This window comes from Cheilinus undulatus, linkage group 4, assembly GCF_018320785.1.
Source record: "Cheilinus undulatus linkage group 4, ASM1832078v1, whole genome shotgun sequence".
Lineage (NCBI taxonomy): Eukaryota > Metazoa > Chordata > Actinopteri > Labriformes > Labridae > Cheilinus > Cheilinus undulatus.
The window spans coordinates 26883703-26903060 of NC_054868.1; the positions used below are offsets into that span (position 1 = coordinate 26883703).

General features: G+C 38.8%; 1 protein-coding gene across 4 annotated transcripts in view; it reads right to left on the reverse strand.

Annotated features, from left to right (window-relative positions):
• fam184b (family with sequence similarity 184 member B) overlaps positions 1-19358 on the reverse strand; it is a 37812-nt gene that overhangs the window by 769 nt on the left and 17685 nt on the right. The window contains exons 8-17 of one of the 4 annotated variants that reach the window (XM_041784890.1): positions 18987-19285; positions 17390-17534; positions 14122-14241; positions 13797-13929; positions 13343-13473; positions 13072-13187; positions 9383-9739; positions 9153-9267; positions 4001-4108; positions 489-862 (exon numbers count right to left, since the gene is read on the reverse strand). In XM_041784890.1, coding sequence (XP_041640824.1) covers positions 489-862; positions 4001-4108; positions 9153-9267; positions 9383-9739; positions 13072-13187; positions 13343-13473; positions 13797-13929; positions 14122-14241; positions 17390-17534; positions 18987-19285 — 1898 coding nt within the window. Of the gene's footprint in view, positions 1-488; positions 863-4000; positions 4109-9152; positions 9280-9382; positions 9740-13071; positions 13188-13342; positions 13474-13796; positions 13930-14121; positions 14242-17389; positions 17535-18986; positions 19286-19358 lie in introns of all 4 variants that reach the window. The other 3 variants (XM_041784888.1, XM_041784887.1, XM_041784891.1) reach the window with 3 other exon arrangements.

Here is a 19358-nt window from a genome sequence, read left to right on the forward strand (position 1 = left end):
ATAGACGAGTGTAGAATTAGCACACCAGTGAGATAAAACAAGAGGACTGAAATTCTAAATTTTATCTGCTTAAATAAGGAAAGGCTTAAGCTACAATGCACTGATGAGAAATGTTTTATTTTTAAATAGGTTGTTGGGTGTCTTCGGCACGAGTGCACATTAGGCCTGGTTGACAAATTGATAAATATTTGCCGGAAAATCTAGACTTTTTCTTAAAACTTGAACTTCCTCTTTCTATCAGACGTTGCTGTAATGAAATTATTTAAAACCAAACCCAAGAGTTATTTGTATGGTCATACTGTACTTTTTTTAAACATGAGGGTGTTATTTTTGTACCTTTGTTTTGTAAAGTTAACAGTATGTGAAGAATCCTCTGGTCTTTTCAAAAGAGGTTGACTGTTATACATATATCTCTATAATGATACAGCTAAAAGTTGGCAACATTTCCAACATTTGTGGTATCAGTTTAGCTAGTTAAATATTCATACCTTATTGAATGGGACTGGCAGGAGGGCGACACATAGCGAATTCCTGTCTGCGATGAGGGGCAGACAGGTAGTGGGGCGGTAGGTGCAGGGGTGGGAGGGATGCAGGAGGTCCGGGTTCTGGTGGAGCGAGGGAGGGAGGGGGAGGACTGTTGGCTGAGGGAGAGCGAGGTGTGCTTGTGTGGAAGAGAGGACGTTGAGTAGCGGGGGGAGGTCTGAGGGTGAGAGGACGACTGGTGAGGAAGGGTGGAGGAGGAGTGCTGGTGGACAGAGGATGAGGACGATGATGAAGAGTGGGGGAGGAAGAGACTCCTGTCGTAAGCACTGGCACTGGAGACGCTGGTGACCCGAGGAGGAGACTCAGCACGATTCCTCTGCTAGTTAAAAAAAAAAAAAAAAAAACAACACAAAATGTATATTAAAGTATCATTGACCTAAAACTTTTTTCAAGATGTCTTGTACCTGCGCCATTTTTGAGGACTAACTGAAAGACGGAATAGGCTGCATAATAAAGGTTAAAAAAAAAAAAAACACTGACTCCACTTTACTTGATCTATTATGTCTAGTTTGCCTGATGACATCTCTTATTCAATTTTGGTTGCTACTAGCACTTAATAAACAAAGCTTACAATGTCCATAATTGCAAAGTCAAACATTCAAAACCAATGGGTAGTGTTGCAATGGTAATTTCCCTGTCTTTTAAAGGTACTGTAAGTGATTTTTTTCTACCTTAGTAACCCCTATTAATACAACTGTATGGTTTCTCTACGCTAATTTTGCCCCCTTTACATACAAAAATTATATTTCAACTATAAAATCCCTGTTGTCTTGATAGGTCAATTGTGTTGTTGATCATTTCTGCAGTTTTGACCAAGTGCTGCTAATTGCCTTGTCTGACACCTACTCAGTGGCAGCAGTTACATACATTAAAAATAACCATACAAAACAACCAGTCCTATTGCTGATACTTATTTTTGCTTGTAGGCACATGAACATGCCAATATTAATTTCACTTTTTTTCATACCAAGCTGAAAACCTCTCACAGGAAGGAGCTTTAAAAGTAATGATAAAATACACAAACCATATGGCGATGTGTCCTCAAGCAAGACACACTTAAACTTACAAGACAATTTGCTCTCACTGCTGCGTCTGTGGTGTATAAATGTGAATGGATGCATTTTAATGGGATTAGCTAATACTGATGGCCTCTCCATAGCCCCCTCTGCCATCAGTGTATGAATGTTGTGTAAAAGTGCTATAAGTAGTCAGACAACTACAAAAGCACTCAAGTCAATTAACCACTACCTCTTCTTTTTTCCCATCATCTTGCTCTCACCATTTTTCATACTCCAACTTCACTTTTTTCCAAGACAGTGTGGCTGCAGTTTGTAACCTACATCTCCGACGGCCCCTCTCCCAGATCGTTCATGTGAGACGCCATCTCTGTCAGATTGAAGTGCCGAAATTTGCTGGCACAACGTATTTCCAGTTTTAGTTTGATTTTTTAATTCAACTTTATTCATAAAAAGTCTGACAGCTATGTAAATGAAATAACTACATTGCAAACATTACATTAGGCCAGTAGTTCTCAACTGGTCGGACATCAGGACCCACTGCCAATCGTGACCCAATTTTTTCCAAATTTCCAGCCATTCAGATTTGTTTAATGAAAAAGTTGAAGTTTGGACCCCAAATGGAACAAAACATGATTGTTCAAACAGACAGGACAAAACAAGTTTGTTTAAAAAAGCACATCATTACAGAATGACATGTATGGATTGATCGTATTCCTTGAGTAAGCATGGAAATTTGGTTATTTCTCTAGGAATTTCCTCATTACCTTGAGAAAACCAGAAATCTTGAGACAAATACTAAAACTTACTGGTAGGCCAACTTAAAAAATAAATGTATGAATATACTGTATGCCCACTTAGGGCCTTAGTACACTAGTTTAAGATATTCCTTTATTAGTCCCACGAGGGCAAATTCCAAAATTTACAGCAGCAAAGTGGTGTAAACAAAGAAGGCCATTGGCGACAATAACACAATAGAAATAGAGGACAAATAAACGAAGTGTACTTAAGAGCATGTAATTAAAGACAATGAATAATACAAATATGGAGTATAAAACTCCAACTTATAAATTATAAATAGTATTTACATTGACTTTTTGCCACATTTTTTTCTGGCCCTGGCCACCTACTGGAAAGAGTTTTGCGTCCAACTTTTTGGTCCCAACCCACCAGTTGAGAACCACTGAACTAGCAACATTTCATACATTAAACAGGGAGAAAGGTCAGAGGTCTTATCCAGGATTAAATTGTGTATAGACCCGTTTTAGCAGTAGTAACATGAATGGTGACACGCTTCATCTTAGCGACACTATGTAATGTTTGTTCTACTTAAGCCCATAAATATGAACATGATATACACTCGAGGACAAAATGATTAGCCCCCTATCACAAGTTCAGTTTTTCTCAAATATTTCCAAAGTGCTGTTAAACAGAGTGGAGAGTTTTTAACACAGCTTTTCCAAACACCTTAGTTTTGTTTTGGATGCTTACATTATTTTACTTTGCACACAGAAAAAAGGTTACTTCACTAAAACCACAAACTACTAGGGTCAAAATTATTTGTATTATTTGTAGTTTGTATTTCTTTATGACCTTATCCCAAACGTTCAATGTAAAGTGTGTTTTAATTGGATCTATTCCCTGTTTTATAGTTTCTGTCTGGTCTCCATTACCTATCAAAGCTGGAATCTGTAAATCCATGTCTATCATTTCTATATCCTTCCAACTGGCTTTATTCATACATTGCTTTGCTTATTGTTGAACTCTTATACATTGTAAACCACTTTGTAACATATAATTGAAAACTACTTTTTTTTTCATAATTTATTTCTGCCTCAAAATGTGACTTTAACAGCAGAGATGCTCTAGTTTATGAAACATGATTCCATTTTGATATGGCTCATAATCCTAGGTACAACCCATCGTGACTAGTTCCTCATCATGCTTTGTCCTTGATTTAATGACTACTTTATTAAATGTAAACGTAAAAAATGTCTTTGTTGTGCTGTAGATATCAGTATTCAGAGGATGTTTTTTGAAGCTGTTCCATGTTACTTTGTGTTACTTTGTATTTTTTTCTTTTGTTTTGATCATATCTGAGAAAACTTTTGGATTTAATTTACCAAAGACTGTCTGATTTATGTCCCCTGCAGTGAGGATTATTAAAGGACTGGCACTGTGAAAAGCTACTCCCTCTATCTTACTGTGAAAAATTAAAGATTTAAATTTGAACAAATGGTTTTCAGGAAGAACAAACAGTCTTTAACTAAGGCTTCATCTGTAAATGACAAACTGATTGCATTGAGTGGCAGAGTGATGGACACAGGGACTTTGGCGTTCTATCGAGGGAGAAACTGGCTCTATCCCAGCAAGCACTTCTGGCTGGAGGGCGTCCGGCTCTGATGAAAACATTTGTGTCTGAACAGAATAGACAAACTCACCCTCATGGTTGGCGTGGTGCTCCCGGGGCGGGACTTGCTGTCACGAAGCCTGAGGGTACTGTTGTCCCCAGCAACAGGAGGGTGGAGCTGCAGCTGATGCCTCTCTTCCTGGAGGGAAGGAGGATGAGGAAGGACTTTCATTGGCCTCATTCACAGTTGGTGTTGTTGCTTTTGTGTAAGCACAGTGTCTGGAGGGTAAACTTGTTTTGCTGAGCTGCCTCATGCCACACAGATGGCAGACGCACACCCTGGCAGAGGACACTTCTAAAGAAATGTGAAATTCTCCTACGCATGTTTGATTTCAGATGATTTATGAAGGCACGGCTCCATCTGGAGTAGGGGTTTGGTGGTTAAGAACACCACATTTATTGAAATCAGTCCTTTTTTATAAAAAACTGTTTCACATGATCTCTAGCTCAAAACTCTTAGAAATGACTCCAGGAATTTCTAAGATTCCACCTCACAGGCTTATTTCACCTGATCTTACTTTTAAATGGATATGTTTACAATTTTGACAACCTTTTGGGAGGTTTTTTAACCAAATTACAGTGTTTTGGGGGATTGTTTACACACAACTTACGCTAACTAGGGAGTATCACAGCTTCAAGCATCTTACACACAAAGTCACCAGTACAAATAACAGTTGATTTTCATAACATCTAAAAGTGGAAACATTTCCTGGATGCAACTTTGCAAACCTATCCTGATGTCCTTTAAGCATTCAAGGTATCACTCACTGTAACTCTCGCGGTGAAAAATGTAAAAGAGGCTGTTTGTAATTCACTTTATGTGACACCTACCCCAAAGCAATGGTTTAAAAAGTTCTAAATTTTGTTCAATTGAGTTTTTTGAATGTTTTATATAACAAATAAACTTAAACTTGACTTTTCTGGGGGAAAGCTAGCTGATATGAAAACACAGAACAATAAAAACACACATTTCTGTTTTCTCCCTGTGTCTGTCACACAGAAACCTCCCTTTCAGACTTTATGCTATATATACTTGTCCAGCTGTCAACAATAAAAATGTGTGCTTCAGTCTTTCAGTTTTCTGACTGCCTTTACTGTCAACACATAGCCCATTTGTTTCAACTAAATATTCAACTCCTTCAAGTTGAGTCCCCCCAAAAATACTGTTCATTTCTCATAACAGCTGCTATTGCTGCCTTTTTATCAGAAAATAAAAGGAGTTAAGAGTGCCTATGCTTTGGACTATTTTCAGCAGCAGAATGATGCACATTGGGTCCTCTGGTCAGATTTCATCACAGCAGGAGTGTATATAGAGAACTTTGAAACAGTTGACTAAAATAAGGTATCAATTGTTTCTTTAATGCGACATCAATCTAGAACCTAGTCTTTTTTCAGTGCAGAACAAAATACAGTCTAATGTTTGATGGAGTACTTTCAAATGAAAATGTACCTCAAAGACTTCTGTTTATAGGGAATTCACGATGAAACCTGAGGCTAAAGTAAGTAAAACAATGCTTATCATACAGCCTCTTTAACACTTGCACTCCTGTCACTTCCTACAAAAGTTAAGGCTATCCTGCCCAGGACCTATTATGTCTTATACCAAATGAACAAGTTAACAAGCACATTTAAGCCAGTCCCTTTAATCCTTTCACTCACATATGACACACCAAAAACTGTCTTATCTGCCTCAAAACACTTGGTTCATGCCTTTGCACTTGCAATGTTTACACATTTCTCATGTTCTTCTTCTGGCTTGCTTCTGCATTTATGCTGTTTGACTTCCCCAGCATGGGTACTGTGGAAGTGCACAGAACTCCTAGGCCAGTTTAGGACTGACTGAGGTGTATGCATTCAAAAGTAATTCCTCAGTTGCATTAACTAGGTATGGCACTCCAACCTCAATAAATTCAGCTTGTTATGATTTCAGTCAGACTTACATGTTTCCCTGTTTTTAAAAGTCCACTTTTAGATGGACTAACACAACTAATCAACCTTTTTAACATCATGTAAAGCACAGAATTGTTGTGCATAACCGGATATTTCAGAGTATGAAAAAGAGGGGAAATAACTTCTGGGGAGCAGAGTCTGCAAAGCTTAGATGTATAATTCAGTTTGTAGCAGCTTCTTGAATAAAGGTCACACCAGTTGCACATCAATGCCTGACAACTCCACATAGCTGTCATCTTCCTGTGATGTCATGCACTTTATCTTTACCAGAGAGTGGCAACTATAAGGAGGATACTGAAAACCCAGAGAGAGAGATGGGCCACTTTTTATGTGGAAAAAACATCTTTGTTAGCCCTTTAGCTAGCATCACATCGCAGCTAACATTAGCATTCAGCCACTTCCTGGTTAAATGATGTTTGCCAACCACTGACATGATAGGAAAGACTTGCTATAATAAATGGATTTATCTGTGCTAACAATGAATCATGAATCATGCAAGTGTATCTTCAAGATCCACTGTTATCTTCATGTCATTCTATCATCAATGCAGTTTGTTGCCCATTTCCCTTCTACAGTTGAGCTAAGGAATTTACCTGCTCCCAAATAGATTAAAACAATAAAACATAAAGTGAGCTGCAGCTTTTGTCCACAATGTTGAGGTTAAGACCACTGCCCTGCACTATGTACTATAAGCACAGTATTTTTTAATAGCTTATACAAGGCTGGGAAAAAAGGGACTCCTCACCTAATGAAATAATTATTAAGGCTGTGCAAGCATCAAAAACAACTTGTTTTTGAGTAACGTCTGCACTGATTTATTTATTTAAACCTTTATTTACATATCGCTGGTGTATGGCAAAAACCTTGTATCTCCATTTACCATGATTTTATTTTTTTTGATAAATCAGTGCTATAGGTCACTCTTTGCATTCGTCAGTAGCTTTTAACCAATTTTAAAGCAAACACATTGCCCAAAAGATCCTGACTATGACCATTTGGTGTTCAATTATTGAAAAATACATCCTTTTTTCTTTCCCTGATAGTGGTGATTTTAGTGATACAATGTTTTGTCCCGATACCAGCGATATACAACTTTTATTTAAATCTAAAAAATCATATAGGTTTTCTTCGTTCACCGTGACACTGAGGTTTAAAAAAGCACAATTAAGGCAAACTACAAAAGGATGACACTCAGTTAAAACAATTACAGGGTACAGATGGCCTAGCGGTTTGGTCGTGCTCCATGCGTGTGGGCAGCCCGGGTTCAAGTCCGACCTTCAGTTCCTCTCCAGCATTCAACCCTGTCTCCAACTCTATTCACTGCCACAAAAATAAATCTCTAAAACAATTACACACTTTAGTGAAATGGTTTAAGATCATCCAATTGTCAAGCAAGAGTGTCAATCTTGAGACTGTCAATTATTCTACATTTCAGGGGCATAAAAGCTAAAAGCAGATGTACCAAATTCAGAGTAAACCTGCAGGACTTGTAGCATTAGACAGCCAGAAGAGAGAGTTTGGTAAGGTTCAGTAGTCCAGCTCTGCATGGATGTTGATGCATAAGATTGTTGGCATGTCCAGTCATGTTATGCTGAAGTTTGCCAATAAGACATTCAATATGGTGCTTAAATGTAAATGATTCATGCAGCAACATACCAAGATATTTATACACCGTGACCCTTTCAATGCTGCTACCAATGAGTGCAGATAGCTTCAGCCTGTTAACATCAAGACTCCTGGACCATATCTGCCAACAGTCCCGTTTATCCCTGGTTTCGACATTCATTTTGGGCCCTGTCTCAAACACCTCCAGTTTTGTCATCTCTCCCAGGAAACCCCCATAATTTTCATGGCTCAACTATAAAAAGGCAAATTCTTAGACACAAAATTATACGTTTTGAAGGTTTGACTCAGGATACTAAAGTTGCCAGATTGAGTCTGGATCACATGACATGCACACAATCCACATAAAGTTATAATCTCTCTGACCCTGTAATCTGGCTACCCACAACCCGATACAAGGAATGATCTGAACTCTGCAGGAGCGGACAGACAACATGAGAGCTGCATGAAGGCAGCTGAAGGACAGTGCTATTTTATCAGTTTTTCTTCCAGCCTTCTGTCTGTATCACTTATTTGCATTAATATAATGCTTTAATGTCCATGTTAATTTGGTTAAAAACAAACACATACCAAAGGCCTTGTTTACATGACAACGTTCTGCTTCGTTTTCCGTTTTAAAATAGTTTCACGTTTAGACAGCAACATTTTGAAAACAATCTCCATCTATATGAGAACACAGGTCCACAAAAACACTGTAGTAATGAGATTTACTGCACAATAAAACCGTCTCCACATCAAGGGAAAAACATAATTTTAAAGTAAATCTTCCCATCATGTTAAAATCTGGATAATCAAAAGTAAAGTTCTGTCATTAGCATTAGACTGTGAATGATGACACTGGTCTTAAAATTCATGTAGGTGGCCAGACATATAGGCTGGTATTTAAACCAAATAGGCCTTTTCCTTCACAAAAAAGAAGCACAAATTCATGACAAATAAGTGTATAAACAACACCTAGGAAATAGTGTTAAACCTCAAAATGTTCTAGGGGAGGGCCCATTAAATGAATATATTCAAATTTAATTAGTGTTTATACAGTATCGTTGATTATTGAAAGCCTTTCTCTATTGTTTCTGTGGTAATCACACATAAATAATGCTAACTGTAGCTTTAATCTATTTTATCTGATCTCTCTAAAGATTTTTAGTATCCACTGCTTACTGTATAAACTTCCTTTTCAATGGTCAGAATCCCCACATTTGCATGAAACTCAGCTGAAATATCACAACCCAACATTATAATGTTTTTAGAGTTTCCCACCCTGACACTGATGTCAAAAGAATATGGCTGAATAATTTCATCATCGGGCTGACATGAAAAGTCCTGGTAAAGTTTGGGTTTAATTTTGCCATTTGTCATCATAAATGCAGCCAAACCAGACAATTAAGGGTCGACTTTAGGGGTGATGAGCATTTGTAAAAGGGGCTATGATGTTGGAGCACACAGTGCAATAGGTTGACATGTCATTGTATTTTCTGTATGTCTTTCATCAGACTTCCACTCTTTCTTAAGCAGGATCAAATGTTGGTTTTGGTCTTTGGCAGGATTGGGGACAGAGGTAAACATGTTAAGGTACGTTTGTGTTTGTGTTGTAGTTAGTTTGCTCTCACCACTAATCGTTTGATAAGTTGGTCCCTCTCTGTCAGTCTCTCCTGAAGTCTCCCCAGCTGCAGATCATCACACCGGGGCTCCCTTCTCCTGCAGCGTTCCTCCCGCTCACGCAGCCTGCAGTTAAATCATATACACAAACACACACCTTTCTCCTACACCTGTTTTTGCATCACAGAGTGTTTATCCGTGATAAACTTGGCATGCTTCCACGTGTCTGTCCTCTACTCACTCGTTCTCCAAGGCCACGATGCGAGCCTGCAGGTGCGATTGGGCGCTGCTGTATTCACACACCAAACTCTGCATCTCCTTCTTGTGCTCCCTCTTGATTTCCTCTACCTCCTCCCTCACCTTCTCCTCCTCCCGCTCCTTTCTCTTCTCCTCGTCCATCTCCTCCTCTTTCCCATCCTCCTCTTTCTTCTCCTCCCAGTGTTTCTGAGACTCCTCCAGTTTCTCCATCTCCACCCTCAGTTTCTCCACTTCCTCCTTCAGACGTTGTGCTTCTTCCTCCAGCTGGGCATCTCTCTTTTTGTGCAGTTCAACACTTTCTTCTTCTTTATGTTCAGTCTGAGGATTGATCTGCACAGACCTGAGGAGGGACGGTAGATATAGGGAGGAGGGATGAAAAAAGTGCAAGGTCAAATTAACAGCAATAGGAAAAACACATCAGTGTAGAACATTGTCAGATGTGTAGTACATATGGCAATGGCTTAAGTGTATTAATGGGCCAGTCATTTCTAAGCTACAAGATGAAGAAAAAATCAAACATATCTGTATAAATATGAGCTGTTTGTTTTACCAATTGCTGTATTAAAACACAGGGAAATTTTAAACTGAATAAATAAATAAATAAAATGTGCCATCTGTGATCAGAATGAGTCATAGTATTCATTGAGGGTGTCAGAGTTGTGTTTATTCTGATTTGTGTTATTTATTATCCCAAACAAATCAGTCAGTGATCAAACCCTTAGAGTGTCTCTACAACCGAGCTCTGAAAATCCTGGTTAAAAAATAAATAAATTAGACACCATCACTGCCATGTTTTAAACAAATACAAGATCTTAAGTTTTAGTAATTTTATTAATTCCCACAATGTAAAGTTTGTGTTTAAAGGCTTAAATGGACTTGCTCCTCCACTTCTCTGCACATATTTAAGGAGACTACAGAGCTGCAGCAGATCCACCAGAGCAGCATCAAATGGAAACTGTGTCATTTCATTTTGCAAAACATAATTTGCTCAGACTGCATCCTCTGTGAAAGGAGTGAAATTCTGGAGTTCTCTACCTGAACACCTGAAATGTATCACAAACTTCACCACCTTTAAGAGAGCTACCAAATCCTGGTTATTTCAGCAACAGAGCTGCTCTCACGTCTGATTTTCTGTAACATTGTTTAATGTGTTTTTCACTGTCTCTATTGTACCTTGTCATTTTTTCCCTTTTTAATCAACCATTTTAGTTTTTTATTCGTACAAAAGCCCTTCTAGGGACGGGTGTTGCAAATTAGCATTCGCTACAAACACTATGATACTTGCATGGGATGCCTGTTCTCAGTTGTCTATGTTTATTGTATCCGTCCCTATTAAATTAACCTTAAATAAATAAATAATAATAAATAAATTATTAATATAAGGATTACAAAAGACCTGTTTAATGTCATAGTGAAACTGATTTCTACAAAGTAATGTCAATTAAATATGTAGAATAAGTGATTGCATAAATATCTCTTTAAAGACAATTATACCATACTTAAAATGCAATTTTGAAAGAGCTCTGTCTAATCAACATGATCAATAATTTCCTTTAAATTTTTTTGAATACATCAGATAAATGATAAAAAAAATTCTCTCCAGTGGATAATCAGATGCAAATAATTCCTAATGTGTCAAATGTGATACTATAGATATATATATATATATATATATATATATGTGAAATTTTATGGCAAGTTTTCATTTTTTTGGATTTCAGTACAAGGCTAAATAAACTTCTCAGTTTCCAAAAAAATAGAATTTCCGGGCTATTATTTGAGGTATCTGGCTTTAAAGGGATATTAGCCCCCACCAAGTCAGTATTTAGTAGATGCACCTTTGGCAGAAATCGCAGCACTGAGTCTGTGTGGGTAGGCCTCAATCAGGCTTGCACATCTGGACACTACAATTTTACTCCATTCTTCTTTGCAAAACTGCTCAAGCTCTGTCAGGTTGCACAGGGATCGGCAGTGAGCAGCCTTTTTCAAGTCCAGTCCAGTGGATTGAGGTCTGGGCTTTGAATTGGCCACTCCAGAACATTCACCTTGTTGTCCTTAAACTATTCCTGTGTAACTTTCCCTGTGTGCTTCTGGTCATTGTCTTACTGGAAAATAAAACTTCTCCCAAGCCATAGTTCTTCTACATACTTAATAAGATCTTCCTGCTGGATTTTCCTATATTTCGCCATTCATTTTACCCCATACCTTTACAAGCCTTCCAGGGCCGGCTTCTGAGAAGCATCCCCACAGCATGATGCTGCCACCACCCTGCTTCACAGTGGGGATGGTGTGTTTATGGTGATGTGCAGTGATTGGTGCCCACCAAACAAAGCATCTTGTCTAATGGCCAAAAAGCACCATTTTGGTCTCATCAGACCAAAGAACGTTCTTCCATTTGACCATGGAGTCTCCCACATGTGTGTTGGCAAACTCTAGTCAAGATTTAATATGAGTTTTTCTTCAACAGTGGCTTCCTCTTTTCCACTCTCTCATAAAGCTTTGATTACTGAAGAAGCTGGTGTTGCTGCTGAAGCTGAGATGGGAGAGACCATCTTCCAGGTTGATGATAGATTTAACTGAACTCTGGGGGATGTTTGGTGCCTTGGAAATGTTTTTGCATCAATCCTCTGACTTGTACTTTTCAATAACCTTTTCTCTGTGTTGCTTGGAGTGTTCTTTTGTTATCATGGTGTAAAATTAGCTAGGAATACCAATAAACCAGTTACTGGACCTTCTAGACACAGGTTTCTTTATACTACAATAATTTGAGACACATTTACTGCACTCAGGTGATCCCATCTCACTTAATGTGAGGGTACTAGCACCAACTGGCTGGACCTCTGTTAGATTAGGTCAGTCACTTTAAAGGGCATGACTATTCATGTAATCACTTGTTTCTCCTTACATATCTTTGTTTAACTTGCTTTGTAGAAATTTTGTTTTCACTTTGACAATAAAGAGTTTATTGTGTATTTTTCTGTAAAAAAGCTAAATCATATTGACCATGGTTAATTTATAGAATTAATTAATAAGTAAAACATCCAAGGGGGTGAATACTTTTTATAGGCACTGCAATTACAGATATACCATTTGAGCCTTTGAGCCGTTGTTGGCTAGATTTGTCACTGTCTACTAGAGGTAGTTACCCTTTTCTGCAGTTTTTGTGCTGAGATACCAAAACTAGCCATTTGTTGTTGTTGTTGTTTCATACTTCAAACTATGGATGAGAGTCTCAGAAACAAATATGTCAGCAAAAAATTAATTGCAAACTCAGTTGATTATTGATTACTCAATTTATACAGATTTCAAGTATAAATAACAAATTTGAGGATATTTACATGTAAAGATAAGATGCTTTGCCATTTTCTTTGAAGGTCCTCAGTCATTGGGCCATCGTCAGTGTTGAACCTTAAAATGTTTTCTTACAGATGGCAGCGCGGTAGTTATCTTTGGGTTTAGATTGTTAATTAGGAAAATCCACCATTTGGTAAACTTTCTCGTGGATGTAGAAAAGCACTGACAAATTTTCACTTTTTTTTTTTTTTTTTTTACCTTTAATCAAAATTTAAAATGAAAAAAATTTGTCCATGGACTGATAATTAAAATACCAGCTAGATTCAGCACCCTGAGGTCTCATAAATGTTGAAATACATGCACTTTTCTTTTTCTTACTTTTCTTTTAATTGCTTCTTTAGAGCTGTGTTTTCTCTCTGCAGCTCCAGCATGGCACAGCGACTTTCATCCAGCTGTCGCTCAAACACCTGGTACTGGTTCTGCTGCTTCAAATCCTAAACGCATATATGAGCACATACAAGCAAACAGTCAGCACACTTGATCAATATTAATGAACTGAAGGATTCAGCGTTGAAACATTCATTTACCTGGTGATGTTGTCATAGAGGATAGCTATTGTGTGTGTGCTTTGTGGTGAATTGCGTGTTACCTGTTGCAGGGCCATCATTTGTGTGTGTGCCTGTAGCTGAGCCTGCAGGTCTTCTATCTGCTGCATGTGTCTCTGGGTCATCTGCCTGCTCCACTCTGTGTGCTGCTGGGTCAACTCTGCACGCTGCTTATCTGATAGCAAAAACGCACACACATACTCAAAAATGCATGAGCAAAAACACACAAAAAAACACAAATGCATGCAGAAAAACTAAATCAATTGGACCCACTGTTACAGGTACCCTTCTGCTGTTACCATGGTGAAGTGTATCCATGGCAATAGCAACTTCACTGTTGAATTTATAATTTGTATGTGTGTATTGCTCTGTTTGTGTGTTTGCTCATTTGTCCATGCAGCTGTTTGAGTGTGTGCCTCACAGAAAGTGTCAGTCTGCATGTGCTTATGCTAATGCTCATGCTTGAAAGAGTTGACAGGCACATGTGCTGTGAGTTACCCAGCTCCAGGTGGTGCAACGTCTGTAGCCGGTTTCTCTCAGACAGCACGTCTTCTTTGGCCTGCTTTTCCATCGCCTGCAGAGCCATGGCATGACTGAGCCTCTCCTCCGCTGACGACTGACTCTGTGGCTCCTTTAACACATTAACACACACGTCGTCTCTTTAAAAGCCCGTCTTTACACTTCAGACAGACTCGACTTTCATGCGTGTGCATAAAAGGACACTCTCATCACTGCAGCACTATCATCAAAGCTGCTTAATTATTCATCACAAACCTATGAAAGAGAGTACATAGGGTTTTTGTGTGCGGGCATGTCTGTGCACCTGCAGCAGCTCCCTTAGCTTCTTGTTTATCTCCTTGGTGTCTTGGACCTCTTTCCTCAGCCTGTCAATTTCGGGGTTGCCATGGCAATCGTCTCCCGAGCCCGCCTTCTTTTTCTCCGCCTGCATTTTCCAGAAATTATGAGCAGAAGGATTTTAAAAGCTCTGTGGGTCCGTCAAAGTAATCCTGAGATGATGAATTAGCAGCAAGTATTTAATTAAGTGGAGATGTTGCTCTTGTTGAGGAGTTTTGCAGCTTTCTTAAAATAAATAATTAAGAAAAACAGACCTTATTGTGCAAAAACAGGCTTATGGAACTAATTAAAAATGTACTCCAGCGATTCAGTGCTGCAATGCCATAAAGATGGGGAATGGGGAAATCAGTGCAACCGAGGACAAAAAATCCAGATGGATCCTACATAATGCAGCTCAACTGAGTATTTTTCTCATCATTGCTGCCTGGTTAACACCCACGTCTTTCCAACCCTGCAAACTTATTTTATTGAATAGTCTCTTAGTCAAAGCTAAGACATAAAGTTTGCATTAAAGTCAAACCTGTCAAAGCTCCCTTCAGTCACAGAGGTCAGTACAGTGCCTATGAAATATTCACCCCTGTAATGTTTCACCCTTTCATTGGTTTTATAAATCACCCATGGTCAGGATAATTTAGCTTTTTTAACAAAAGCCAAAAGCCAAAACTTATTTAATGTCAATTTGTAAAACAGATTTCTACAAAGTAATATCAATTAAACAAAAATATGTACTGTTAAATACATGCATAAAGCTTTACCCCCTCTAGAGTGATGCCCTAATTTAACAGAGGTCCGGCCAATTGGTGCTTGAAGTCTCACAATAAGCAAGAGGAATTACTCCATGAAGGCAAAAGAACACTCCAAGAAACTCAGAGAAAAGGTTATGGAAAAGTTAAGTCAGGGGATGGAAACCAAAAAATATCCAAGGCACTGAACATCCCCCATATTTCAGTTAAATCCATCGTCAAGAAATGGAAGGAATATGGAACATGTGTTAATCTGCCTAGATCAGGCCATCCTTACAAACCGAGTGAATGAGCAAGAAGGAAACTAGTGAGAGAGGCCACCAAGACACCTATGACTACTTTGAAGGAGTTACAAGCTTCAGCTGAGATGGGAGCAATTCTGCATACATCTGTTGCCCTAGTTCTTCACCAGTCAAAGCTTTGTGGGAGAGTGGCAAAGAGAAAGAAGAAAAACTCAGTTAAACCTTGACCACAGTTTGCCAAAACGCATGAGGTCAAGTGGAAGAACGTTCTTTGGTCTGATGAGACCAGAATGGTGCTTTTTTAGCCATCAGACAAGACGTTATGTTTGGCGGACACCAAACACTGCACATTACTACAAACACATCATGCCCACTGTGAAGCAGGGTGGTGGCAGCATCATGCTGTGGGGGTGCTTCTCAGCAGCCAGCCCTGGAAGGCTTGTAAAAGTACATGATAAAATAAATGCTGAAATATAGCATAAGCACACAGCAAAAGCTACAGATAATTGGTTTAAAGACAACAAGGTGAATGTTTTGGAGTGGCCGAGTCAAAGCCCAGACCTCAATCCAATAGAGAATTTGTGGCTGAACTTGAAAAAGGCTGTTCACTACTGATTCCTGTGCAACCGGAGAAGAACGAAGTAAAGATGCGAAACAGTGTCAAGATGTGAAGGCTGAGTGAGACCTATCCACATAGACTCACTGCTGTGATTAAAGCCAGCTTCTAAATACTGGCTTAAAGGGGATGAATATGTATTCAGTCTATAATATTACCTTTAGGTTTAATTGACATTACTTTGTAGAAATCTGTTCACTTTGACATAAAATAGTTTTTTTGTACTTTCTTTTTGTCAAAAAAGCCGAATTATTTAGAACAAATTTGATTTCTAAACTCAATAAAAGGGTACAAAATCCAAGGGGTTGTATACTTTCTATAGGAACTGTAATTCTTATTCAAAAATGTTAATTAAGAAGGTAATTAATCATAATTTATAATTATTAAAATAGACTGATGAAGTTGGGAATTGGCTGCTTTATCATCATATGACGGGGTAAAGTGATCTTTAGATTTGGGATTTGTTTTTAAAGGTAAGGTCATTATCTGAGGATGTGATGACATCTAACTAGCGGGTACGCAGTATAACCACTTATTTTTCAGTCTCCATTAAGTCACTCGATTCAGGAGTGATTACATGTGATGAAACTTGGATCTTCCAACATGACCCTGAGACAAAATGGCAGTCAGTGCATTGGAAAATGCCATCATCACCAAGGATGGAGAAAGCTTGGTGGGGAAGTCAAAATTTAAGGCCATATTAATGGTTTTCTTTGACATTAAGAGTATCATGTTGGAGGAGTGGGTTCCAGAAGGGTCAATGGTGAATCAACACTGTTACAAACAGCTTCTAGATAAATCGCAAGAAAAAGTTCAAAGAAAGAGATCTCAATTGTGGAAAAATGTTTTCATTCTTCATCAAGACAACTCATACCGCACTCTCAGTAAAACATTTTCTGTCCCAAAAATAAATCACAGCGCTTGATCATCCTATTCACCTGATCTAGCACTGTGACTTTTTCTTGTGTTTCCTAAGATCAAATCTGTGCTCAAAGAAACAAGTCTTGAGTCTGTGTCAGAAGTTAAGAAAAGAACGACAGAGGTTCAGACAACTGTCTGAAGAAGACCTACTGCACTGCTGTGACCAGTGGAAGACCTGAATGCCATGGTGGGTTGATGTAGAAGGGGAGTATACTGAAGAAGGAAGGGACTGAAAAATGTTCAAATTTTATTACAGCATTGGTCTCGTTTTTTAATAAGCAGAGCCCGTATTCATCTAACACGTCAGTTATCTTTTGCAGAATGTGCCGCTTGAAAATGTTGGGAATAAATTACAGTATACCAACTTCTGCAGGCACCTCTACAGCATTGTATTTAAATAGCTGAAACTACCATTAATGTAGGTATACACCTCATTGATAAAAGCAGATCAATGGAAGATGCCGTTTTCTCCATCAAACTTGTTATCAATGGGTTTGAAAATAAGGGACACTCAATCTAAGTCTGACAAAGTTCCAGATCCCAAAGGTAAAGCTATCTTTACAGAAATACAGCACAAATATGAACCAAAACTGAACATAAATGCAGTTTGATCATTCAGCTGTAATAAGATACCTCTCGTAAAAATCCTCATGACCAAAGCCCCTGAGAGCCAGAACCACAGATGGCTCCTTGCAGCCTGGGAGGGAGACTCACCTGCGCCTCATTCAGTTGTTTTTGCAGCTCAGAAATCTGTGTCTGCATCTCCTGCTCTCTGTTCTGCCACCTCTGCTCGCTCTCAGCCACCGCAGCGTTCATCTCGATCCTGAACTCGGCTCTGAGACGATCCTCACACTCTGCCCTGCAGGTATGAAGCAAAGCAGGAAGTGAGGCAGAGGTAATCGACATGCAAAATGACTATTCATTTCATTTTTCTACAGCCCACCATGTACTCCTGTAATTGTCTTTTTTGCTTGTGTACTTCTCCCTCAGTGTTGGAGGTAATGTTGTAATGAGCAACATAACACGTTAGTTTTACAATTCAAGTGATCCGTTATTAGTTACATTTTTATAAAAGTAATCCATTACTGAAAGAAAAATCCCCAATTTCCTTTCCCTTTTGTGGCCTCAAAAAAGAGAGAAAGAAAAAAAGAAACTCGATGAATGGTCTGCACTGATTGTCCCTCTTTCTTTCCTGTAGGCACAATGGTGTTGCAGTGTTCCTGAGGAAGGTAAACACTCTGTGCCAGTACGCACGTGTCGCTATAACTTGTTGAGAAAGCGATATGAGTTTGTTTCAAAAGTAATGCTACCAAACCCTGTTCTCCCTGATTTTAAAGTACTAATATCAAGATTTAGATTTAGAAGACATCAAGATTATTTTAGCTTTTCTCTTCAAAAAACTTTGAAGGGCTTTCTAAATCACAGACACCTGCATAACAGGAGAGTAAATAAATATTTAAGTAAAGCTTAGTGTTGTTTTCCTCTACAATAGTTCTCTCTGCAATACGTGTTTCCACTACGATGCGAACTGTCAGTTTAGGGGATTCAAAGAATTGTAAAGTGAAAAAGATGTTTGGAGAAATCTCCTGTCCACTGTCTAAACACTGGTAACTTACTTGTGCAAGACACTGGGCAAAAGTTTGCCTGTATTTTTGGTTATTAAAACCAAAAAATAACAGAGTATTTGGTGCCTGGACTTCTATTTTATTGTGGTATAAAAATTGCTAAAGGTAATGTTTGAATTTTGCAAGGATCCTATTTATGTGAAAATTCTGGCATCCTGACAATCCCATTTTCTACACCAAAAACTGGATTAAAACATGTAGTTAGAGCAACTAAAATCCATTCAAATATCCCCTATATATAGTGTGTTATCATAATCAGTGTTTAATGTAGATGAAGCTGTTAGATTTAGGATCAGCAGATGAGACGTGACAGGCTAATTGGTTTTAAAAAACGGAGCTAATGTTTATTTGGATTGTGATATTGATTTAATATTCACTCAAGCACTGCTGCTGCTTAATGCATCGCTTGTAGCATCATGTATCATATTAATTGCTCCAGCTCATGTCTTGGCATGTTTTGTTCTACTTAAACACTCTGCATGCCAATAAAGCTTATTCAAATGAAACAGAGAGGGGAAAGATGCTGTAGGTAGTCGTGAGCTACATTTTGAGTAGATTTTCTCCTCAGCTTTGATCTCTCCCCTGGGATCCTCTAACAGAAGGGTGCAGAGGGTGATAACAAGCATGGTTGAGACTTTTTAATGTTGGACTAAGCAGTTCTGGCAGGTAGGCGTTGATTCGGCTACCTGATCCGATCCTCCATGTGCCGCTGGCTCTGCTCTAGAAGACTCCTCTCTGCGTTCAATCGGCTCTGCTCCAGGATTTTCTCCTCCAGACGGTGTTTGTCGGCTCTAAGGGACACGATGTCCCTCTGCTGTCTGTCCCGCTGCTTCTCTGCCTCCTCCTGTAGCCGAGCCAGTCGGGTCCGAGTCTGGTGGAGTTCCTCTTCCAGACGGGAGCACTGCAGACCACAGGAGGGGGCAGCTTCAGGGGCCATCTTCTCCTTCTTATCTTGCATTTGGATGACTGATTCCATCCTGCAGATCTAAAAGAACAGACACTTTCACTTCACATTAATCTCTGATTAATTATGGGGGTTATCATTTATCTTATAAATA